This window comes from Lissotriton helveticus, chromosome 4_1 (genome assembly GCF_964261635.1).
Source record: "Lissotriton helveticus chromosome 4_1, aLisHel1.1, whole genome shotgun sequence".
Classification (NCBI taxonomy): domain Eukaryota; kingdom Metazoa; phylum Chordata; class Amphibia; order Caudata; family Salamandridae; genus Lissotriton; species Lissotriton helveticus.
This window is the reverse complement of record NC_136063.1, coordinates 841,905,317-841,930,931: the sequence shown is the minus strand read 5'-3', so window position 1 is coordinate 841,930,931 and position 25,615 is coordinate 841,905,317. Positions and strand designations below refer to the sequence as shown.

At 43.9% G+C, this 25,615-nt stretch overlaps 1 protein-coding gene across 1 annotated transcript in view; it reads right to left on the bottom strand.

Annotated features, from left to right (window-relative positions):
- Nucleotides 1–25,615, bottom strand: part of RNMT (RNA guanine-7 methyltransferase) — a 188,921-nt gene that overhangs the window by 161,183 nt on the left and 2,123 nt on the right. Inside the window, exons 2-4 of the mRNA XM_078687503.1 lie at nt 23,211–24,057; nt 19,080–19,212; nt 11,714–11,839 (exon numbers count right to left, since the gene is read on the bottom strand). Coding sequence (XP_078543629.1) covers nt 11,714–11,839; nt 19,080–19,212; nt 23,211–24,017 — 1,066 coding nt within the window. The 5' untranslated portion in view covers nt 24,018–24,057. The remainder of the gene's footprint in view (nt 1–11,713; nt 11,840–19,079; nt 19,213–23,210; nt 24,058–25,615) is intronic.

The window sequence follows — 25,615 nt, the reverse complement described above, 5'->3', positions numbered from 1 at the left end:
TCCATTGAATATTACTGCTTATAACTAAAAACAATAAAGACAAAAACAGTGGCTGAAAAGACTAACACACTACGAGTAAATTGTTACCAGACACTAACTTTAGAAACAAACATCTAAATCTAACACATTTGTAGTAGCTAACAGAATACTGCTATGGAACACAACTAAATATTCACAATCCAGTTTTTTACAGTAACTTCATTTGGGTGGTTAAAAAACCTACTTTTTCAGGACAAACATAGAAAAATAGAGGTGTTCTGTGTGTGTGTGGCTGTGTGTGTGTGGGGCTCTGTCTGTGTGTGGGGCTCTGTCTGTGTGTGGGGGCTCTGTCTGTGTGTGGGGGCTCTGTCTGTGTGTGGGGGCTCTGTCTGTGTGTGGGGGCTCTGTCTGTGTGTGGGGGCTCTGTCTGTGTGTGGGGGCTCTGTCTGTGTGTGGGGGCTCTGTCTGTGTGTGGGGGCTCTGTCTGTGTGTGGGGGCTCTGTGTGTGGGGGCTCTGTGTGTGGGGGCTCTATGGCTGTGTGTGTGTCTCTGTGTGGATAGCTTTTTTTTGTAGGTGGCTCTATGTGTGGGTGGCTCTGTCTGTGTGAGGGTGGCTCTGTGTAGGTGGCTGTGTGTGTGTGTGGGTGGCTCTATGTGATGACTGTGTGGGTGGCTCTGTATGTGTGTGTGTGTGTGTGTGGCTCTGTGTGGGTGTAAATGTAATAGGTCATGCATTTGCGAGCGATTAAGCTATTGGCATTGTAAATGACAATGCCATTTATTTAACGATTAAGCTTTTGGCAATGTAAATGACAATGCCATTTATTTATGTTCTAAAAAAAAATAAAAAATAAAAAAATCATGAGCAATGCCAATAGCTCTACCTTTAATAATGCCGAGACCATTGCATTGTAAATGCTGGTTTCCTCTGTATTGGGTTGATACTGTGTAATTGTAACATTTTATGTATTTTTTTGTAGTATGCTTTTATGGTTTTAATTAACCGAATTAAGTGAATTTGACTGACTGACTGACGTCGCCTCTCCAATTCCCCATGCTATCAGCTAATAGTATGCCAATTGTGTGCCACCCAACTTTCCCTCCTCTCCAACCATCTGTCATGTCCAAGCACGTCGCCAGTCTTGGACTGTCCACACTGGTGTATCTATCTCCCGAAAATACTTTCTACTCTCTTCCAGCTTCCTCCGGTCCTCTGGATACTTTGCTGTTTAACCAGCTGCGGGCGATCTGCAGGGAGCTACTTCCCACGTTTCCCTTAGCCACCTCCATCCATGCCTGCTCTTGACTTCATCTATCCTTCTCCTTCCCCCGGGAAGCTAGTGACCACTGAGCATGCCCGGGTGGCATGGGGTGAGGACATTTCCCAAGCAGACTGGCTCTATTGTTGTAATCAAACTAAAAAATGGTCTCCAAACGATCGCCTCCGTCTGATTCACTTCAAATACTTACACAGCGTATATCGCACTCCCGCGCAGTTACATAAATTGGGACTCATACCGGGTGACAGATGTCTGCGCTGCTCGGCCCCTGCCGCAGATTTTGCTCATTTGGCTAGGCTGTGCCCTATGGAGACGGATTTCTGGCGGGAGGTATTTGCGGCTATCTCCGAGATTACCTCATCGCCGGTTCAAACTAACCCACCGTTGGGCCTGTTGGGCTTTGTTAAATTCTGTCCGGATGCCTCTCATCGACTGGTCGCAATGTTGCTGGTCCTTGCGTGGCACAGGGTGGCCATGTGTTGGCGCGCAGACCAGCACCTAAGTTTGCGCAGAGGCTTGAGGACGCCTCCAGATTTCAGACTCTAATTTCGGAATTCTGGGACTTGATGCCTGCTCAATCCCGGCCTATTGACATATGGGGCCACCTGGTGACTTACCTTCACACTCGTCCACACCCGAGCCGGACTACCTCCCCCACGCTCCCTTGGTCAGTAACCGCTTCCCTACCTGTCCCCTACATCCTTGTGCCGAGCTTGCCCTCTCCTCTAAGCTGCTGACACTACGCTATGCAGTTATATTTGGCTTAATGGAGGGTTTGTTGTATTGAGCTTGATAATGCCTCTGCTTGATCGATCCACTTCTTGACGTGATGTGCACTGTCAATAATCTGCTATGTATGATGCTCTGATTTGATGCTATATTGTATTCCGGAAATGCTGAACTTTTCAATAAAGGTTTTGGAAAATAAAAAAATAAAAAACTCTCCAAACTGAGTTGCCATAGAGGTCATAAAAAGCACATGCTTTACACATCAAAATGAAAACCAAGCATTCTTAAATTGTGTTACAATGTGGCTGGCTCTTTCGTGTGAAAAGATCTTATCCGGTGCTTGACAGTGAATGGACCACAAACAGTGTAAATTGCCCAAGATCATCACGTTAGGTTGGCGCCGAGAATGAAATGCGGTTTTGTACTTTGTGCAGTTTCACAAAAGGAATGGAATCACCAAAGAAGAGACATTTTGCAAAAAGTGAGAAATTGTTGTGTACAGATGATACCCTTTGAGATGGCTAAGTCCAAAAGAAAATTTAAACAAACATCTGCAGTGCAATAGGTCTAGCATTTATGAGAGTTTGAGCTATTGCCATTGCAAATGACAATGCCTTTAATTTAGGTTTTGGTTTTTAAAACAAACAAAAGGCATCCTCATTTCCAATGCCAACAGCTTAAACTCTCGCAAATGCGAGTCCTATTCCACTGCAAAAGTTGAAGGATTGACTGAGTTGCCCCTTTGTACTGTATTGTATTAAAAACTTGTAAAGCGCACTGTCACCCAAAGGGTATCCTGGCGCTATGAGACATGTGCTTAAATCAGCAGTAGATGGACAACCTTCAGTGATCCAATTGGTCGAGGCAGACAAATTATGAGATAGATCATTTCCTGGGATAGAGCCAGGTTTTGACTTTTCCTAAACTGCATCAGCTATTCTGACTGCCTAATGTCGGTAGGGAGTCTATTCCAAAGCTTTGCAGCCGCAATGCTGAAGGCTCTCCCACCTGATTTTGTCTTTCTGAATTTAGGCACCGTGACCAGATTGGCCGATGAGGAGCGGAGACTCCGGGTGGGGATGTACCATGCAAATTTGTTCTGCAAGCGTATAGGACCAGCCCCATGCAGAGCCTTGAATTCAATGCAGAGGGATTTAAACATCATCCTCTCTGACATTGGAAGCCAATGCAGCTCCGCCAGAATTTGCACGGCGGACGAGTGTCTTGGTCTCGATAGAGCCAGCTTAGCCGCCATTGACTGGACCCTCTGCAGTCTCTCAATCAGATACTTTGGAGACTTCAGCAGCAACACGTTGTAGTAGTCCAGTCTACTTAAAATGACGTTTCTAACTACCAGTGCCTTGGACTGTGAGGGTAACATCGGGAGAATCTTCCCGAGCACCCTGATAAGGGCAAAGCAGCAACCAGCTGTTTTTGTTAAACTGAGTTTCCAGGCTCAGTTTGTTTTCGAACATAACTTCTAGATTTCGCACCATCTCGGAGGGTACTAGAGGAGTAGTAGTCGCTATAGGCCAGAAATCATTTGGAAGTGGGAGAGGAACTTTGCCTGCTGCGCACCACAGGACTTCTGTCTTATCTGCGTTCTAGGTTCTAGGATGCTTGATTCCGGTCCAGGGAAGACATGGCTTGGCAGTTAGGTCTGGACTGTTCCCATGAGGCACAGGGTCAAGACTGATTTGCATATGGCCATGTCTGAACTGGGGTGGCTTGGTGAGCAAAATAACGATGGATTAAACCCAGATCTGTGACTGGCGGTGAATGTTTTGCCATTGTGCTACATTCCGTCCATCATCTTGTGTGTTTTGCTGTTCACCCTATGTGGGAAGGGTATGCCCAGACATGGGTGTAGGAAGGTGGATACCCGACTATGGTTACCCCCAACTTTTTGCCTAGTGTTTAGCTGGTTTTCGACTTAGTTGGCCTGGGATCCTGCTATTCAGGACCCCAGGCTATCTGCTCTCTCTGTAAAATGGACTCCATGTACTGTAGGTACATACCAAATTGGATATTGGGTCACCTTTGTGAGTCCCTGTATAGTGTACCATAGGTACCCAGGGCATAGGTGCACCCAAGGTCTACCAGGGGCTGCAGCATATATTATGCCACCCCTGGCTGGCCACGTAAATTGACACAACTGGCTGATCACTCAGCTGGGGCAAGGTCGTGTAATCACCCCTTGTAAGGTATAGTATCCCTATACCTACCTTATATATAGACACATAGTAACCTATAAGTCACTCCTATGGCAGGCCTTAACAATCCTGGAGGCAGAGTCCTTGGTTATGTGTGAGATGGTGCTCTAGCATGAGCGGAGCCTGTCTGCAGCTTTCGGAACCATGTCCTTATAGCTGTTCTATGATATAGCCATACCATATACTCTTAAGTGCATTATAATCCTTGCGGTTAATGCTAACTTTGGTTTGGCTTTATCCAAACATGTCGTGTAAGGTGTCATACGCTTTGGAATACTACCCCCTCGCCAATTCTGGCGACGGGGTAGCATTCCACCCTTCTAGAGGGAGAAGACATGTTGAAACTACTGTACCCGATAAAGTTAACCAGAGCCCCAGCATCACAAAATGGATGCTGCTCTGACCTCCTGCTGCTGGGAGTACTTCCAGTAAGGGAGGCTTGGGCAATAGGTTTCCTGCCTGGGGAGGTGCGAGCACCACCCCAGACAGGACTTTGTGTATTGGGACAGGGAGGGCTGAATAGAATGAGACACTGACTGGGGCACCCTAGGTGCTCCATACATACCCCGGTTCAAACCGGTTGCTGGGGCACTCCAGCCCCACCTCTGGCACGAAACTGGACAAAGGAAAGGGGGTGTAACCTCCCCCCTTCCTGGTCCCACCCATAGGAGGGACCTAGTAAGTGATCCAGCCCCTTTTAGTTGTATAAAGGTAGGAGCAGAGTCCTGAGACTTTAGATTAATCCTGAAATCGAAACTTGACACGAAACTATGGACCTTCGACATTCTGCTGAAGCTGAAGACTGAAGAATCTCCCTTGTGGCCAAGGAGTGACCACCCTGGGCAACCAGGCACCATCCAGCAAATCAACGGCTTGCTTTGTCGACGTTCCCGGACGGAACCAGAGCACAGAGCCGGACAAGACCCAGACTTCCAGACCTCTCTGAGACCTCTCTTCACGACTGCAGCATAGCTGAGATCCGTGGAGGCGACGAGACACGTGGGATCGGACATCTTGGAAAGCCTGCAACTTGCTAACTGTGCAGCTCCTGAGGCATCCTCGAAGCTGTGCACTGGGGATTGAGAAACCCAGAACCAGAGCTCCACCTGCACCGAAGATCAGCCCTCCACACTCCACGAGTTCTGCGTGGGGCCCTTCTGCTTGTGTTCTACTCGCCGCGTTGTCCGGTTGCTGGCCCGTTGGCTAGTAGCCTCTGTGACGACAATCCTTTTTATCCACATCGCTGGTCTGGTTGCTCTAGACTGGCCCTTGCATCCCTGCAAAGGTCAAGCACCTCAGACCTTGCTGGTCTGCACCAGAAGCCTTTGCTGTATTCTGCGTGGGTTGCCTTTGCCAAGGCTTGTTGACTCCAATCCGGCAGTCGACCCCTCCATCTGCGAGAACCTTCGTGGGACAGCTCCACTCCAGCACCTGGTCGTCGTCGACGCCTCCTGGTCCGCGTGGCTGCAACGACAAGCTTCAAGACAGCACCAGATTGCTCCTCGACGTCGTCTGGTTCCTTCCTGGTTCCACCCGGTCACTGGCTAGTGACCCAGACTCTGTCCCCTCTGCTTTCAGGTCCTCTTCATCTTCGATCCACCCGGACATCTTCCTCCTGGTCGCCTGCAGCATCTTTCTTCAAAGGCTCCATAGGCTTCAACGGCGAAACCTGACATCTTCACACCTATGCACCCGCCGTCCGTGGGTGAGGTAACACGAGTACTTTGGTGCTCCCAAGGGTATTGACTATCCAAGTGTCTAGGTTTTTAGTTGTTTCCTCCTAGCTAAACCGGAAGTGTCCTAAATCCTTCTAAATCTAACTTCTAAGTTCCCATTGACTTTACATTTACTCACACGTGTGTGTAAAGACACTGCACACGCCGCCTGTGGGCCTCCTACTTCTAAACTAAGGTTCAGATAGTGTAGCCCCAGCGATTCCCTAGGCCTTAGGCCTTCCCTTTACTCGTGACGTGGTACTTATACCACTTTCTTAGTATATGGTTTGCTTCGCCCCTAGGGCCTAACCGTAAATTGTGCAACTTAACGTATTCTAAGTATCTTGTTAGGTGCTTTGGCCTCTGATCTCATAAAGAGTTCAGAGTAGTGTGTTAGTAAATAAATACATATATATTTTATATATATCCTGTGTGGTTTCCTTCATTTGATATTCAAGGGGTTACATATGGTAAAACAGCGGGCTTTACACGCCCTCAAGAGTCTTTTAGCCTAAGACTGTTCTGTCCACGCTACCACTAGGATAGCTGGTCTGTAAGGTTGACTTACAACCATCCCCATAAGGGTTGTTTGGACTGGTGCAAGGTGTTCACTAGAATAGTGAACATCATATACCAGGCCAACTTCTCACAGTGGGTCCCGTGCTCACTACGCCACTGGAGGCAAGCTATCCTGGCTGAAGACGGCCAGGGAAGACATGGCTTGGCAGTTCGGTCTGGACTGTTCCCATGAGGCACGGGGTCAAGACTGATTTGCATGTGGCCATGTCTGAACTGGGGTGGCTTGGTGAGCAAAATAACGATGGATTAAACCCAGATCTGTGACTGGGGGTGAATGTTTTGCCATTGTACAACATTCCATCCATCATCTTGTGTGTTTTGCATCCTTCATGTAGGCATGGAAATCTCCAAGTGAAGTGAATTGCCCCCACCTCCACGGACAGGATAAGCTGCGTATCATCCGCATAATTAATATGGCTGATCTTGTGAGTTTTGATATTAGCCAGCAAGGGTCTCAGATAGACGTTAAATAGTATCGGACTGATAGAAGACCCCTGAGGGACGCCATATGGATTACTGGTGAACTCGGATTGAAAAGGTGAAAGAGCCACTGCTTGTCGTCTGTTGGAGATGTACGACTGAAACCATTTAAATGCTGTGCCCACTACCCCCATGTCCTTGAGCCTGGCCAGAAGATTCTCATGGTTAACCGTGTCAAAAGTGGCAGACAGGTCAAGCAGAATCAGTATTGCTTACTGCCCGTTGACCGTCCACATTCGAAGATCGCACAAAACGGTTACCAGAGCTGTCTCCGTCACATGTCCTGGATGGAAGCCAAATGCACGTCCTTCAGTTTGTCATTGGTTTCATGAAATTGGGAGAGTGCCTTACTGACCACCCGCTCTATGATCTTTATCGGGTAGGGCAACAAGGAGATAGGTCTATAAGGTTTAGGGCAAGCTGGGTCCAGCGTAGCTTTTTTCAACAGAGGTGTCACCACCGCTTGTTTGCAGCAATCCGGCACTGACCCGCTGGTCAGTGATTGATTACAGATTTGTCCGATTGTCGGAAATAGCTCTGAACTCAGCTCTTTATATATTCTGTGTGGTAGTGGGTCCAGCGGAGAGCCTGAGGAAACACCTAGTGCATCTCTATTGAAGTCCTCCACAGATGGAGCTCAGTGATCTAGAAGATGGGAGTGTTCCCCCATAATTTCTTTCCTTCTTTCCCTGAAATGCTTTTATTGCCTCTACCGTGGCATTTCCCTCAGTCATGCGCTACTCGCCTTAAAGCCATCAATGATTAGAGTAATCTTTTCCTCGAAGAAAGTCGCGAGGCTGTTACAAAGATCCTGTGAAGGTTGTATTTTATTTTTTGCGCACTCTGGGTTGGCTATCTCCCCCACTATTTTAAAAATACTTCTGCCACTATTTGAGGCGTTTAAGATTAAATCTGCATCATACTTTGCTTTTATTATGCCAATTTCTCTCTTGTAGTGAGCTACTGCCTCTTTCCAGAGGGCTTTGTCCTCGTCTGTGTAGGCCTTTCCCCATTTTCTCACTGCTAACTTACAGCTCAGCCTTAGAGTTCAAAGTTTTTCGTCGTACCATGGTGTGGATGGTCTGCCAGTGTTCTTGTAGTTCTTTTGAGGAGCAACCATATCTAACCTGGTATTTATATGTTCGCAAAGGTTACATGGTTCTCCTCCACCGGTCTGTCTTCCTCAAAAATTCCCTTCATAGAGAATACTGGGGAGATCTTTGCTGTTTGCAAGAGTCCCTTCCAGTCCCTGACTTGACATTTTCTCGCCCCAATAATGTTGGGGTCATTCTTTTTCGGTTTATATATCTGACATTTTAATAAATGGTGGTAAGACCAATCCACCGGCAAAGTGTCTACCCCTCCAGCAACTTGTTCTTCCGCAAATATGAGGTCCAGTATGTGCCCCCCCTCATGTGTGGGTTCTATGACCCATTGTGTTAAGTTAAGGTTCTTACAGGAGTGGATAAGACTCTTATAGTTTGAATTCATATTCCCGTTGCACCACATGTTAAAATCCCCCATGATAAGTAATCTGGAGTGGGTGAGTGCCATTTTGGTGAAAACATCGATAAATGCCCGCTGCTGTACTTAACTTGCTGCCCCGGGAGGTCTGTAGCAAAGTTTCCAGTCAACACTTGTCCCTTGTGATCTTTTAATGAGGAACACATCATTTTTATGCCTTCGCCCTAATCAACATCCAAAGGGACAAAGTCCCCTATCTCTTTAAATATGATCCCGACCCCACCTCACCTCCCTTTGGGTCGTGGCTTGTGGAATACTTTGTATCCCGGGGGGCAGGCTAATCCCGGCTCCAGGTCTGATCCTGGATGTGTCCATGTCTCTGTCATGAATAAAACATCTAGATGGTGCGTTTCCAGCAGTAGTTGGGTCTGTAACCAATGTTTGGGCAAAGATCTGACATTAAGCAGACCGCATACAAGGGCATCCCTACTAGCAAAATATGATGTTGGTCAGGCTGTCTGCTTATCTAAGCGCGCCAACTCGACCCCCCGCCTCACTCAGATCCCGCAGTTCCCTACTTGTGTAATAATGTCTCCCTTCCTCTGCCTCTCTTTTCCCCAAACTGGCAGCATGGCTGGCGTTGTGCGTGGTCAGTGCGCGGACGGGCGCAGACGGGCTTGCCTTTGGGGCGCTGACGGCGCGCCAGTGTGTGTTAATGCCTGTGAAAAAGGGAAACTAGAGCGATGACCCGCAGGTTCGCTCTAACAGGTGGACACCACGGGGTCAGGGGGTGGTAATAAGCGTATTAAAAAGCAGAAGTTAAAAGATGTTAAAAAGAAGTTAGCAATTCAAAGTCAATAAAAATATAATTTCAACAAAGTGAAAGATTTATCGGCAGAAGCAGCAATCCACCTAACCTTTTTACCACACGCGGACTACGAACAACCACAGCGTCTCATATACTACGCGGTCGCACCAGCGTCCGTTTATATACCCGTGAAAAAGGGAAACTAGAGCGCTGACCCGTGGGTTCGCTCTAACAGACGGACACCGCAGTGTCAGAGGGTGGCAATAAGTGTATTAAAAAGTAGAAGTTAAAAGATGTTAAAAAGAAGTTCGCAATTCAAATTCAATAAAAGTGCTAAGTGCAAGATTTATCGGCAGAAGTAGCAATCAACCTAATCTTTTTACCACAGGCACACATGGGCTACGAACAACCACAGCATTGGATATGCCTTCTGTCTCCCATGGCCCCTGAAGAGCTATCAGCTGGCTACGAGTTAAATAAACAAGCCGGTGGTCACAACTGCGCACTCGAGACCCTCCTGCAGTAAGAGAAACTCATTAAAGAAAATAGTGCTTACAGACTAAAGACGCACCGTGTATTAACCGAAGTAAAAGGGCCAGTCCTCTTGGGAGGTTACAAATGAAGACAAGGTGGTACTAAGGTGGGACAAACAAGCTTAATAAGGAATCGGAAGCCAGCATTTATGAAGGACAATGGCACAAGCCAATGACAAATATGGGCGGAGAGTGGGCAGGGCTTCTATTCCATACTCCAATACAGCATGGCTCGCAGAGCAGCACATTCTCTGCCCAGGCTCGACCTAAAAAGGGCACAAGCAGGTTCCATGAAGAAAGTACACTGCATTCCTCTTTCCTATAAATGCTCTCACTTTTAAGTCAGCAGAAAGCAAAATAACCAGGCTCCCACGAAAACACAGCTTGACATTTGACCTCAGTCCTTGAAGCATATGTGATGAGATCAAATTTAAGTTTTAAAAGCCTGTTTAGTACAGAAAATGAGTTTATGGAAGAATACTTTAAAAACATCTTTAGCATGGGGAGGTACGAACTTCAGCTGCAGTCTAAAGCAAATGAAACCAACAATTCTAAACTTGAGTTACAAACCACAAGGCAAATAGCAGGCCACAAGCATAATGCATTCCCAGGTCAACTTTCTGAAAGTCCCCAAGATGTCTTTGGCATACCAGACCTCGGCAACCTAAAAACTTAATTCTTGCAGGCAAAAAAGGGAGTTTATTACCTTAATAGAATGTGCAGTTGCTACATACATCTGGTTGTAATTTGAAGGTATCAAGTTCAAACCTAATTGATGTTTATAAGTTTACTAGCAGCCTGCCCAGACGTTGTCCGGGGCAGAAGGGGGCTGGGGGCAGCACCGCTGCAGGAGACGTGCAGCAGAGCGGCCATCAGTGGGAGCAGCAGAGCGTACTTACCAGCTCCCGCGCCGCCGCTCCTCCCCGCATGTCGGGTGTGGAAGGGGGCTGGGGGCAGCACCGCTGCAGGAGACGTGCATGAAAAGCGGCCATCAGCAGGAGCAGCAGAGCGTACTTACCAGCTCCCGTGCCGCCGCTCCTCCCCGCATGTCTGGTGAGTGTCCCTTGCTCCTTCCTGCGCTCCTACCAGCATCGCCGCCCCTGCCCGCGCTGGGCACTCCAATGTTGTGTGTCGGTCCCGCTTCACCGCTCCTCCCCGCATGTCGTGTTTTGTTCCCTTGCTCCTTCCCGCGCTCCGGTCCGGACAGCGAACGTCGCGTTGACGTGACGTCACGCCCACACGCCATTCCGCCTCTCGCAAGCGTTGACGCCGCCGAACGCCGCGTGCAATCACTGTATCCATACGACCATACGGACTACTTTTTGCCCTAACGTTTCCCCCCCCCCCCCCCACCCCCTAATGTAGATGGTGTGGCTTTCTATAGCCTATGTCCATCTCCTGGACCTCCCCTTTCCAACGCTGTATTGGGTGTTGTGCTTGGTGGTGTACTTTGAGTTTACCTGGCTCAAAGGACACAGTTCTCCCTTTATAATAGTAGTATAGATGACAAACTCAATGCTCATTTTATGGATCTGAAAAAGCTGAAAGGCTAAATCGTCACTTCCTGGATTAAACCAAGCGACCTGCAGTTACACATACCACGCCCATATAGGTCTAACTTCTCACCCAAGGGCCATTTTAGAGAGATTTCGGCATGTGAAGCAAAGGTTAAAGAAATGCACACAAACTCTGCTGTAGACATTCAAACCATCTACTTAGATTGCAGCAATGAAAGACCTGTATCACTGCAGTTCATGCCTCAACCCACCAGGTCCTTTGACTGGGAGTACAGATATAACAGGAATACAAAAAAACTATAAGTATCACAAAAGAGATTTTAATAAAAATGATGGCTTACTCATGCCTCTCATTATGGAACAACTAAGAAGAGCAAAGTAAAAGCAGCAACATCTGTGAAAAGCCATGTGCTTACCTGTACACACAAGTTTGTCAATCCTGCCTTTTCTCCACTTCAGCAAATCTCCTCCTTTGCCACATCCTAGATCAAGCACTGTGATATCTCTTCTTTTCCTCTGTCGCACCTTTTCAATAAACTCTCCTGTGATAGAAGTAGTTTGATAGGTAAATAGTCCGCTCTCAACTATCAATTAGCCACTTTCATGCTTATTCTGCAAATAAAAACAGACTTGCAACGGAGTTTACAGTCTCAAACCACACAATACAGTTTGATGGTGGCATGAGTTTGGTATTCAACACTAAAGAGCTCTAGATTCTGAAATCAAGTCAACATGCAACAAGCACTAGTGAGCCCAATCTGTCTGGCCATGGCAAGCTGATACGATGACTTTTTTTATCCCGAAATATGTGCCATAAAAAAAGGTGGCTGCTGTACGCCTATTATAAAAAAAAAAAAAATAACATTCACTGATGTGGCTGGTTTACTAGTGAGGTTTTTTTTTTTAAAACATACCTTTCGCTCTTTTTATTAATTTTATTTGTGAAGGAGACATGAATAGATCATCACCAAATCAAGCACTCCAATAGCAGGCTGCTATAATGCAACCTTATCATTAAAACACTTTAAAAAAGTAGACAAGAAATATAAATCAGCATCTACTGGGCAGCACCCACAGTGCAGGTGTCACTCCCCATTCAGAGAAGCAAGCAGGGGCTATTTCTCTTCAACTCCTGGGTTGAGGCTGACTGTCTCGGATGTTCTGCGGTCCACCCTGCAATGGCTCAGCAAACTTAGCCTTTTCGGACTTGACTCTTAGTATAGCAAGGAGGATCAGTCAAACACTTCTAATGTAGGTAGTTTGCAGGTGCTCAAGTTCGGGGAATAACAAGTAATCAACAACCTAACAAAGAGCATGTTCAGCCCAGTACTTGTGTTTTTAGAAACTAAAGCACTTTATTACGCAATAGTGCTCAATATTACACACTACAGCAGCGGAAACAATTTTATCATCAGCCCATGGTGGGGTACCATTGCTAAAGTTGTGACGAGCCCGTGCAGGACTGCATCAGCTGAATTTGTGATCACTCGACTAAGGAGCTGCATATACCTAGTGCCACTGTTGGGGGCTTTGTCATGGGCTCGTTGGCCCGGCCCCCAGCCCATCGCCAGACCAAAAGGCCAAGGACACTTCACTCCGAATGGGAAACTGCTGCATCAGAAATGCTGCTGCCCCTCACACAAACCTGTAGACTCCGAACAAATGCTCTGCTGAACTCAGCTCAGTGCTCGAGGTAGGAGACACTTGAAAACTACCTCCCAGCACTACACCATTTATGGGACAGTGCGGACATGCCCCCAAAGCACCAGGCAGGCTGACAATGAGCAGTCAGAACTGATTTCACCTGGAAGCGGGAACAAGCTTGTCAGAGGGTAAGAGGCCAGCACCACTATAGGCTAAACCCATGACAGGGACAGTAGTCCACAGTAGGTAAATGAGAGCACACTTGGTGTGTCCCTCTAGGACACAAGGCAAGACCGAGCCCATATCAAGCACAGTGCTCGGCTTCTGCGCACACATTAGATTAGCGTGACACCAGGGCCAGAAATCAAACAGTCAGGAAACCAGATTCAAGCAATAAGACACTCAGGACAGAGAAACATACCAGTTTACCTTTCAGGGGATAGGCATGCCCCAACAACAGCCAAAATAAATAGCTGATGCTTAAAGTTCATATAAAAAAGTAATACACTAAAAAAAATACATATTAAACACGATTTGTCACTTAAGAGAAAGGAATTATTTTTAAATGGATGTTAATGCGCACCGATTCTGGGAAGATCCTCAAATTGAAGAAAGTTAATGGGTAAAAGAACGGTGACCCACTCCCCATGCAGTATGCTCTAGTGGAAAGAAGCAAAATGTGAACGACAATTTAAAAGACCAATGGAAGAAGCCTACCGACCAAACACCACTCTTTGTACTATGTGGATTTTTTTGGGGAAACCAATTGTCTAGAGACAACTATAGCTGCTTTAAAGGCCAGACCTAAAAAGTAGCTAACTTAGCTGCTGCTTTCCAATAATGCATAACAAATGTCACTCAATCCATGCCAAGTGGGATACTTACAGGGGATGACAGGGAGTACTTGATTTGGTACACTTTTGGATATACACGATTATTTTGAATGGAGCCTGTTCTGAAGTCATGTCATGGCAAGCAAATGTTCTGCCCATTAAGACGTAGGATATATTTCTACTGTTATTTTTATACAATACAAATTCTCAATTTAATAAGGTATGTTGGTGCTGATTTGTGAAGGGCAACAGTCCTGACAGCAGACCGAGCACAGCGAGAAGAGACAGCTATTCAGGGAATCCTTTAAACTGGGAGGTCCTCAACATGGTGCAAATGTTCTGGAGGGAGTTGCTCAAAGTGCCAGTCTATTACGAAAAAGCCTGACAGTCAACTGAGGTGTCACAGCTTGAACTACCAATAGGCTATGTGACGCTTAGAGTGAAACTCATTTCAAAACTAACAAGGAAATATTGATCCAGTAGAGGTTTTGTAAAAATAGCTCTGCACGTCTAAAACAAGGTTCCATAACTGGCACACCAATGGAGGAATAGCAGAGCAAGGGCAACAAAGTCTATCTGCTGAATTCTGAAAAGACGGGCGTAAACTTGGGAATATCGAAATACAATTAGTTTCAGTATATCAATCCAAAGTGCCAAAACTTGTTTATCAGCACCACTTTCTGGGGGAAGCAGAACAAAAAGATTGTGGATAACAGAGAGCGAAAATGGTTATTATAAAAAAGAAATGTAAATGGTAGCATGTCGATATTTGGGAGAGAAATACAGCTGAAGGTCTTGTGTATGTCTCAGTTTCTGAACGTCAGATAATAGGTGACCGGAAACTACACATTGGCCAGAAAGCCTACTGAGCTACAATTTCCCTTTCATTGCCTTTTGTTGTATATACGAATGAAGACTCTGGATACATGAAGGTGGCAGGTAAGTAGTTTAATGCAGCAGTTCAGAAGTAACAGGACCGTCGCCCATCTGGCCAAGCACTAACTGCCACAGAGTAGAACCAACATTAGCGTCATGGGGAGAATCACATAAACAATCTAGAAGGTTGGTAGAAGGAAAAGGCAGAGAAGGGAACAAGTAGGGAACAAGCTATGTACAACACATCTCCCCTCCTAGGACAATAAAAGAAAAGAAACAAAAGTACAGAAAACAACCAAACAGAAAAGCTCTCAATGGACATAGTCATTTAAGTAAGCAGGTGGACGGCGAGAGCGAGGACTCCTTAGGCTCACACTCGAATGAGAAGTATGAGCAGGAACAGAAACAGGGATAGAAACTCCCACCCTCGTCGCCAAATGTTGTATATACGAATGAAGACTCTGGATACATGAAGGTGGCAGGTAAGTAGTTTAATGCAGCAGTTCAGAAGTAACAGGACCGTCGCCCATCTGGCCAAGCACTAACTGCCACAGAGTAGAACCAGCATTAGCGTCATGGGGAGAATCACATAAACAATCTAGAAGGTTGGTAGAAGGAAAAGGCAGAGAAGGGAACAAGTAGGGAACAAGTAGGGAACAAGCTATGTACAACACCTTTCAACTTACACCAGTTAAAACACACCCAAAGAGTGTAGTGGAAAACCAAGCTTTTAATTCATTAGTGGACGCACCTAGGCATCCATACAGTTGGAGCAAATTATAATGTGTGCATACCAGCAGAACATACAAATAAAAAACTGGGGAATTTCCACACCATCAAACCAGCTGACGTAGCATGCCAGCTACGACAGTACAGGTTTAAAATGGGACATGGTCATTTCCACAAACTGTGAGACAGGACTTCAACCATCTCAAGGCAAACAACTGCTTCCCATCTGGAATAACCAAGTTAAAAACAGTTGATGGCTGGCTTCAACTGCGCCAGAGATCTATCAATGTAGATAGTCATGCACACAAATTACAGAAGGCACAAAATTAAAGAATAGCTCTCCAGTCAAAAATTACAGGTTTCAAATCAAACTTCTTATTACTGAATAAGTGATAGCAAAATATTTCAGACATTAGAAACAGAATGAAAAATATGCTCACCTTTGAAACACCCATTTACAATCTGTTTAGCTGCATTCTGAGGACTGTAACTTAACAACCAATCCCTTTCTCAGCAACTCCTTTCACAACGTTCTCTATCTCAAATTCGTACTCTCAACCATTTCTTGCCTCAATCCACCAGCTCCAAAACCCCTTCTCCACACCTTTCCCACATTCATCTCACCTCCCCATTCATCCACTTTATAACGACCCCCCCTCCCCTATAAAATCTGCTTTTGCCCATGCATCCAATCTCACATGCCATCTGCTGTCACCCTTAACATTATCGAACCATGTGCCACTGTGCTTTCAACAACAGTTTAACCCTTTCGTTGCTAGGCCTTCACCCCCTTCCCCTCCACCCATCCCCCAAACAACAGTGTTGAGCCCTTTTTTGGCTATTTGGGGTAGTTTGTGCTTGGGCGTCCATAACGGTTTGGCCACAAAAGCTATTCACCCCAAATTTACGTCCTTTCTTTCCAATATCCAGGGGATTTAAAATGTACCCAGGGTTTGTGAATTTTCCTAGAGGGGAGTTGAGAAAATAGTCAAAATATTGCTACATTTTGAGAAAATGGTGATCTGGGTAAAAGTGTGGATCTTTTAAAAGAAATGACATGAACAAACGGTTTTATGTACTAAAGTAACCCTTTTCCCACCTTTCAGGAACATGCAGAGCTGAATTCAAACAATCTAATTTATTTACCACAGTTTAGGCATTTTTCAAAGAGGTAGCTCTTTTTTCCAATGTTTTGTGCTTTCAACCTACTTCCAGTTTATGTCCAAACCAGTTTGAAACCCATGGGTGATCCAAGAAAGCTATATATTTCTGAAACGAAGACATCATTCCGCATTCAGCAAGGGGTCATATGTGTAGATGCCTTAAGGTTTTCTCAAAGTAACTAATTGATGAAATAATTAAATATTAAAAATGAGCTAGAAATACAGCCATTTGTGACAATGTTTTCATATGTAACTTTTTGTCACATTGGCCGATTTACAAAAGCACTTTTGATAAACCCTTAAGTTTGTGGGGATATAAAGGGCTTGTAGGTTCTCCAAGAAACAGAGGTTCTCAGAGCCAACCACTGAGTTGCATAGTACAATGGCTTTTTATTGTTTACTGAGTATAGACCAATTCATATGGGAAAATATGTAGAGTGAAAAATAGGTATCAAGGTAACCTATGTATTTCTGAAATGGGCATATGATACAGAGTTTAGGATTAGTGGTTATTTGTACATTTTCGAACCTGTACGAGCCCATGATTTAAGAGGGTATTTTGCAAAATGTCTTCTTTATTACACATTGGCTTACACTTATGAGGCACAAATGCAGCGAAATCAAATTGGTAATAATGAGTATACTACTATTCTATGCTCCTACATGTCTACTGATAAAAATGGTACCTCATTGGGGTGGGTGGGCCTACTGTCTGTGACAGGAAATGGCCCAAAACGCAATATGGATACCTCACATTTTTCCACTCAAAAAGAACCATTTTTTGCAAAGTGGGTAGCTGTGGATTGTGGGCCCTAGCTCAGCCGACACTTAGGGAAACCTAGCAAATCTATACATTTTTTTACAACTAGACACCTAGGGAAATCAAGGAGGGGGGGGGGGGGAGGGTACTGGTGTGGCTTTCACCAGGTTGTTTTAACCAGAATCACTTACAAACAAAAAAACATTTTCTTCACATTTTTGTTGTGAAAAGTTCTGGAATCAACAGGGAGCCAAAAACCTACTTCCACTCAGTCTTCTGATAAAAATTGTACCTCACATGTGTGGGTTGGCCTCGTGCCAGCAACAGGAAAGGCCCCAAACTTCAATAAGAAGACATCAACATTTCCTGCTACAAAAATTTGAAAAATCTGATTTGGCAATGGAGGTAGCAGCATTTTATTTGGCCAGGGATCAACGGTAACCCAGGGAAACCTACCAAACCCAAACATTACTGAAAACTAAACACCCAGGGGAGTCTAGCGGGGTACGCCTCGCATGGATCCCACAAAATGTTCTTATCCACAATGCCCTGCAAAGCTCATGCCCAATCACACGCCAAGAGGTAAGATTCAGAAGTAATTACCCTTTCAGGAGTGCCTTATTATGGAATAAAAGTGCCCTCACCCAATAATAGTGCCATGGTTCATCATAGGGCTGCCACTACACACCCTTTGTCACCCTCAGCAAGGATAAAGCAATGCATTTTTTAACTATCAACCACAATACAGTTTACGGGGATCTAAAATTCAATGTATAGTTAAAACGACCATAGGAGTATCCACTCATAAGTAAATCTCATTTATTCTGGATTTCCTAGGTTGGGTTAAAAACAACATAAGATGGTAATTGGATATTATTACCCTACCATCTCTCCAGTTTAGGTCATCATGTTTTGGGCACCCCTCAATCACAACTATGAGTCGGAGGCCTTCTTCAGGACTAAGATCCCTACATCCACTGTCACCGGCAGTCAATCCTTCTCCATAGTGATCTGTGAAACGATTATATCATGAAGCGACCTTACTTGTCACCTACATTCCTGATTTCTGAAAGCTAACTCTTAACCCGGGGTGGGAGCATCGCCCTGTAGTCACACTTTCGTTAAGGGACCAACGCCACCCAAAATACCGTTCTCTGACCCTCCAAGGCCAATACACACAAGAGGGGTAGCATTTTTATTAGCACAAGTGGGGGAATGCTGGCAGCTCTATTTTTTCCTGTTTTAACTGATTTTTACAGATAAATGCCGACAGTAACCATACATTTTCCAGTCTGTATTGATTTTTAAATGTGGATAAAAATGCAAAGTAGGTTGTGTTTTTTAAGTGATTCTAAAAGCTGGCAGTCATGACTGCAAGGCCAAAAGCTGTATGGATTGATGGGGAAGGGAGTTAAAAAACAAAGGAATTTTAGGAATGAAGCTTAAACAGCAGTAGATATGCACATGACCGATACGAAAATGTCATGTTTTCAAGTAAATGCACCGATTTATCATCTGGGGGTGTTCATATCATTGAAATGTCAGGCATTCAAGTATTAGTAAACATTTATCTGTTAAATAAATGGGGGGAAAATACTAGTTTCAGCTTCATTTTGTTTTCAAAAGCCAGGATAACAATGAATAACTATAGATAAAATTATCAAAAAATAAATATGGATAAAAACAGACTGAAATGGCAGAAAACCAGGAGCCCTATTTATAATTATTTATAATTAAAAGTATGCAATAATCTTTAAGTAGACAATGGTGCTCTTACCAATGAGAATACTCTTCATCCAGTTATTAAAGTTCCGGAGGTAGAAAATGCGACTTTGGCTGCGCTGTTCCAGTCCACACTCCTGAAGCTCATTGTAATGAGCAGCTACTTTTGACCCATGTCCTTCAAGCCTCTACACACAAAAAGAAAGCTTTAGAGAAAGTAGACTGGTGAATTACAAACAAAACTTTACTAGCCTCACCAAGCACAAGGGGTTTTAAAGCACACCAATGGATTTATTTGGCTGACTAGCTTGACTCTTATAGAGACTCACTGAATGGTGAAGACAAAGAGGCATATAATAAAAACAGATCATCAAAATTAAAAAAACATGTTTTCCTTCCTTCGGGTGAAAAAAAAGCTAGAGGAGAAGAACCAGGAGGACAAAGGAACAGGGCTCGATTATGGTCACAATTTACCACGTGACATTGATGCTAATGAGGAAAAAGGCAAGTTGTAAGTGTAGGTATATTGCAGTTTGATTTTACTAAAAAAAGTAGTATTGGCAAAACCAATAGGTCAGGGTTTAATATGCTATGCATGCTCTGCGTGCACATTAAAGGCAAGCAGAAAACTGAAAAGGAGGACTATATTGAAGGCATTATAGCTTTCAAAACAGTCTTGTTTTTATTATTACTGAATATAAAATTTGAATGTCAAGGGAGCCTTTAATAAAGCCCTTCTTTTTTTCTCTAACACAGCAAGGAAGGACTAAAAAGAATACTACCTACCCAAATGATCTTTGTTTAGCATTTAAATAAAATTAGTACCACATTGAAGGCTCAGAAGTCTTCATTATATCTGGCCTTTTATTGATAGGAAGCGGAAATTAAAGGAAAAAAACCTATCCCAGTCGGCTCTAAAGGGAATCCACCTGGGGCAAACGTGCACAAGGTAACGAGAAAGAAAGAGGTGAGGCACAAAAGAAGGGTTGTCTAGCTGGAGGGCAGGCTTATGGGGATTGATAAGAAGAATATAATGAGAGAAGGGGCAGGGAAGCACAAAAGATTGTTTTTAGGGAGTAACAAACAGCACACGGGGAAAAGGTGAGAAGAGTAAACTAGGAGCACACTGAGAAAAAGAGGGATGTAAGGGGTGAATGTGAGAAGGTAGCAGAATGCTGTGAATATTATGTTTTTTTCTATTCCAGGTGGTCCCCTTCAAGAGTTACATGTGCTCATCTATCAGTTGAGAGTGAATATGCGTGATTAATACAATGAACATTTAGTTAGTATTATTCTATTCTGCAATGTGATAATCAGGTTTGCTTTAATATATTTGCAGTATTTAACCTAGATACGGACGGTTCTATTTCACATTATTTGTTATTGATTTCTAAAGAGTTTCCAGAAGGTTGAGACTATGTGTCTGATTTATTGTTGTTGTTCAAAAGAACACTGTCTCTCAGAATGAAAATAAGTCGAACAGAAGGACCGACTGGCAGCACCGTCTACACGCTACACTGTTAGCGCCTGACAAGATTTAGCTCGTTGGTTACAGCTCTTGAATTATACGGCGGCCCATTGAAATACACGCCACGCCTTACAGCGAGCCCGGTGAAGCGATTTCTACGCCTACACCGGGCACTCCAAGCAAATTAAAAAGCTTGCGAGTGTTTAGATAACAACACCCACACCAGTCCCAAGAGAGACCTTGCATAGGAGCCTTAAGAAATCGTGTTGATCCTGAGGAGAACCCCGCAATCAGGGTGTTCGAAACGCGTCGATCTTTTGTGGTCAATTGTCAACAATATCAATAGATTAGAAAGACTAGATTAGGACATAATATAACTCATTGTTCAGATTGTTTGAATGATACATCACAATTTTCCTAACCTCATTCAAAATAAGTCTTTTTTGTTGACACTGACCTATACCTCAGAGGTATTGTTTGTTTATGTGTATGAATGTTATTTGTATGTTTGTAGGGAGAAAGGTTTGGTATGGATGTGTTAAGGAATTATGAGATTGTTTTTGTAAATTTTGTATAAATTTGTATAGTTGTATATGCATAAGACATGTTTTTGAAAAAAATGAAAAAACTTCTTTGACAGAAAAAAATGACTATAATAAACTAGTGACGATAGTGATAATAGACTGCCATGTTTTATTCATAGCAGATCATTGTTAAAAGAAAAATTAAGTCAATTCAGTATTGGCAGTTGTGTTGCTTTTATAGTTGCTATTACATTGAGCAGAAACTCTATTGTTCAAACAGGTATGAGCTCTCACAGAAACTCAAAACAGGTTTTTATTTTATGTTGTGCAACAATTAGCTCAGCACTTAGAAGTAACAAAATGGCGAAGAGTTGTCATAAATTTCAAACTGCAATCATCTTGGGAGTTTTTGGTTCACGATTTTGGTAAACATTGCTGCTGCCATTTTATTTGTCTTTATTGTAGTCACAATTCATATTGTGTGCAGAGTGGGCTCAAGAACGGTGATGAATCCAACCCAGATCTTTTGACTGGGTGTGAGTGTTTGATTGGTTCAGATGCTCCGTCCATCACCACCCCCTTTTGTACCGCTTTGGCCGCCATAAGTGTGGCAGGGTATGCTCAGACGTGAGTCCCTTGCTCACTTTGCCACTGGATTCAAGCAAGCCGGGCTGAAGACGGCTGTAATGCCAGAACCCGGTCCTCTGAAGCTTGTTTCCGGTCCAGGGAAGGCATGGCTTGGCAGTTCGGGCTGGACTGTTCCCATGAGGCACAGGGTCAGACTGATTTGCATATGGCCATGTCTGAACTGGGGTGGCAGAGTGGGCTAAAGAACGGTGATGGATCCAACCCAGATCTTTTGACTGGGTGTGAGTGTTTGATTGGTTCAGGTGCTTCGTCCATCACCACCCCCTTTTGTACCCCTTGCTATTATATTGAGCAGAAACTCTATTATATTGAGCAGAAACTCTATTGTTCAAACAGGTATGAGCTCTCACTGAAACTCAAAACAGGTTTTTATTTTATGTTGTGCAACAATTCGCTCAGCACTTTGAAGTAACAAAATGGCGAATAGTTGTCATAAATTTCAAACTGCAATCATCTTGGGAGTTTTTGGTTCACGATTTTGGTAAACATTGCTGCTGCCATTTTATTTGTCTTTATTGTAGTCACAATTCATATTGTGTGCATTAGAATAGGGTTTTGATTTTAAATAAATCTTTTAAAGGTATCCCTCGTGTAATGGTGGCAGTGTTATTCCTTAATGAAAGAGGGTTTGGAGTTTCACTAACTACCCCTGTAATGTCTTATGGAATTAAATGGAACCTGAAACAAATTCACTTAAATATTCCTCAGTGGGTCGTGGGGTGGTTGGACACAATAGTTGTTTTTTTTGTCTCTGGTTGGCACATTGACTTAGCCCTTAGTGCCTGTGGGTCCAAGAAAAACCAACTATATATTTATAGGAAACATATCAGAAGCAAATAGGGGAAGCAGGAAGGGGCATGTTCAGATAGAGCGCGACGTAGGGGCAAACAGTGGGAGCAAAAGATGTAAAGCAGTCCCACTTGCAATTCAGTGCAGGCATTAAATGGAGGCAGAATCCACCATCCAGACAGCCAATAGCACTGAACGATGAATATTCTACTTGGAAAGCCAAGGTGTGTGACAAAACGTCAAGCCAATGGTTAAAAGAGGCGTGTCAGAGTAAACAAACAGTTAAAACGGGTGGATCCCAATCCCACTACATGAATATTACTAGTAATGGGTCTGACTGACAGCTAGTCCGTAAAACCCCAACATTAAAATAGGACAATTGGAAAACTTCTCAACTCTTCCATCATTTATACTTTATGTGTTCTGGCACATACTTTTAACTTTTGCTGCCCCATAATTCCATATATGGAAAGTAATTCTGAGCGGGTGAAGGGAGAAGGCCTGCATATTCCAACTCATATCTAATCAAAAAAACGTGCTTATTCTTCTCTGATACGCTGTCCTCACCTGAGAAAAGGTTTCAAAAATTGACACATACAATTGATATATGCTTATATTTTCTCTGGCTTCCCACTGTGATCGTTAAAAGATACAGTTCTTCAACAATGAAAGCAAATTTCAATATAAAATATTAAGAAACCAAAGCATATGAATTATTTTTGATCACAGCTGACCCAATAGGTCTTGATGTACTTGCTTTGTACTTTGCAGGTGGCTCTTCAGTCTCTAATGGCCTCTTCTTTGGCGACGTGGTAGACACTGGCATGACTACCAAAGCCCCATTGCTTTCTTCTGAGGCATTCGGGGCACTGGGACCGGCATCCTTGATGGTGTGTTCTCCTTCATGCTTAGAGGCGTCTTCTCCTCCAGGTTTAGAGGCGTCTTCTCCTCCAGGTTTAGAGGCGTCTTCTCCTAGAGGCTTAGAGGCGTCTTCTCCTGCAGGCTTAGAGGCGTCTTCTCCTGCAGGCTTAGAGGCGTCTTCTCCTGCAGGCTTAGAGGCGTCTTCTCCTGCAGGCTTAGAGGCGTCTTCTCCTGCAGGCTTAGAGGCGTCTTCTCCTGCAGGCTTAGAGGCGTCTTCTCCTGCAGGCTTAGAGGCGTCTTCTCCTGCAGGCTTAGAGGCGTCTTCCCCTGCAGGCTTAGAGGCGTCTTCCCCTGCAGGCTTAGAGGCGTCTTCCCCTGCAGGCTTAGAGGAGTCTTCCCCTGCAGGCTTAGAGGCGTCTTCCCCTGCAGGCTTAGAGGCGTCTTCCCCTGCAGGCTTAGAGGCGTCTTCCCCTGCAGGCTTAGAGGCGTCTTCCCCTGCAGGCTTAGAGGCGTCTTCCCCTGCAGGCTTAGAGGCGTCTTCTCCTGCAGGCTTAGAGTCGTCTTCTCCTGCAGGCTTAGAGGCGTCTTCTCCTGCAGGCTTAGAGGCGCCTTCTCCTGCAACCTTCGATACAGTTTCATCTCCTACCTCAGTACACCTTCTCAACTCAGTTTCATGTTCTTCTGTGCATGCTGCAGTGTCCATGTTTCATAAGAGTTTCTATATTCTTATTGGTAGACAGCCTCTAAAAAAAAAAAAACATATGTAGTTATATATATATATATATATATATATATATATATATATATATATATTGAAAAACGTTGGTCTCTATTATATTGTCTCTGAAACGTGGTGGGCAAAACTGTGTAAATTTATAGAAAGCCAGCAGTCACTCTCCATTATAAATATGTTTCGTTTTTACTAAAATACAGACTTACTTTTAGAAAGATTTCAAGCACTCTGATACATTCCAAAATGGTGTTTGGGAAGGTAAAAGGTAAGCTAGACTATCTCTATTGATTTAAGGGTTACGTTATATTATGTTATGGTAAAATACTTATATAGCACAACAGCTACCCACTCTGGGTTTTCCTACACTTATGATTGATGGCATGACTAAATAATAAATTACAGTGACTATCGTCAGCATCAGATGCAAAGTAGGGTGCTGCTACTCTGCTTAACTAAAAGGAGGGAGCTGGTTGTTACTTTCCTTGCAAATTGCTAACTGGCGGGTTATAATTTTGAATACACTTACAAAAAAATCAAACTACAGCCATATACCCCACTACTGTGTCTTAAATGACATGTCTTTTCTCTGTACTGTCATTGGATTCTAAAATACTTTGGCTCATATAGTAGAATAGGAACGACCACTGCATATTAAAAGTAGCCCAACAGATCCACAGCTATAGAAGTACTGAGCAAAGTAAGTGAGGCAGCACACAAAAAGCTACAAGGAGATGATGCATAAGAGGGTGAAGCAAAAAAAAGAAAACCTATTGCTGTATTTATTGCATATCAGTGAAGAAAGAGGTGAAGGCACTTAAAATTTGAAAGCTGGGGAACTATGGATCCCTACATTTACACTTATTGATCAAGAATTAACTCTTGGGTGCTTTCTTCTCTCCCTCCTCTTGTCCTATACATGCTTATATATTTTTTAACATTTGTACGGAAAACATTACCTTTGATAGTAATGAACAATTAGCTTTTGAAGGTACACATTCTTACAACTTGAACTACAATTAATGATAGCACATCTTCTACCGGGCCTACAGACTGCCATGCAGTTGAAAATGAAGGAAAAGAAAATTAAGTGAGGAAAGAGAGGAATGGACATATAGCATTCAAATGTGGGTATTGCCAGGGCTGGTGTGGGCTGTCATCCCTTCCCTCCATAAATGGCATAGCAGGATGAGATGATATCATGCAATGAGAATACCCACTTTTCTTATGTAATGATATATACATGGTACAAGCATAGACCTACAGTACCAACATGGAAACTGCATGGGTGAAATACTTTCAGATGCTACATGTTGTGGTGACGTGTCAGTCTCATTTGGATGAGTACTTTTAGCACCATAGGGGCACAGCACCCTTTAAAACAATGGAGTATGGTGCAAATGAAAGCCGCGCTTGCATTGAGGGGGCGCAACAATTGAAGTAGGATCTAGCGAGACAGAAAACAAAACACACAGTTTGGAAAAGGACATAATTACCCAACCAAATATTATGGATAAGCTATTTAGATGTTAATAAACTTGTATAGATAAACATGACTTACAGGGTACGTT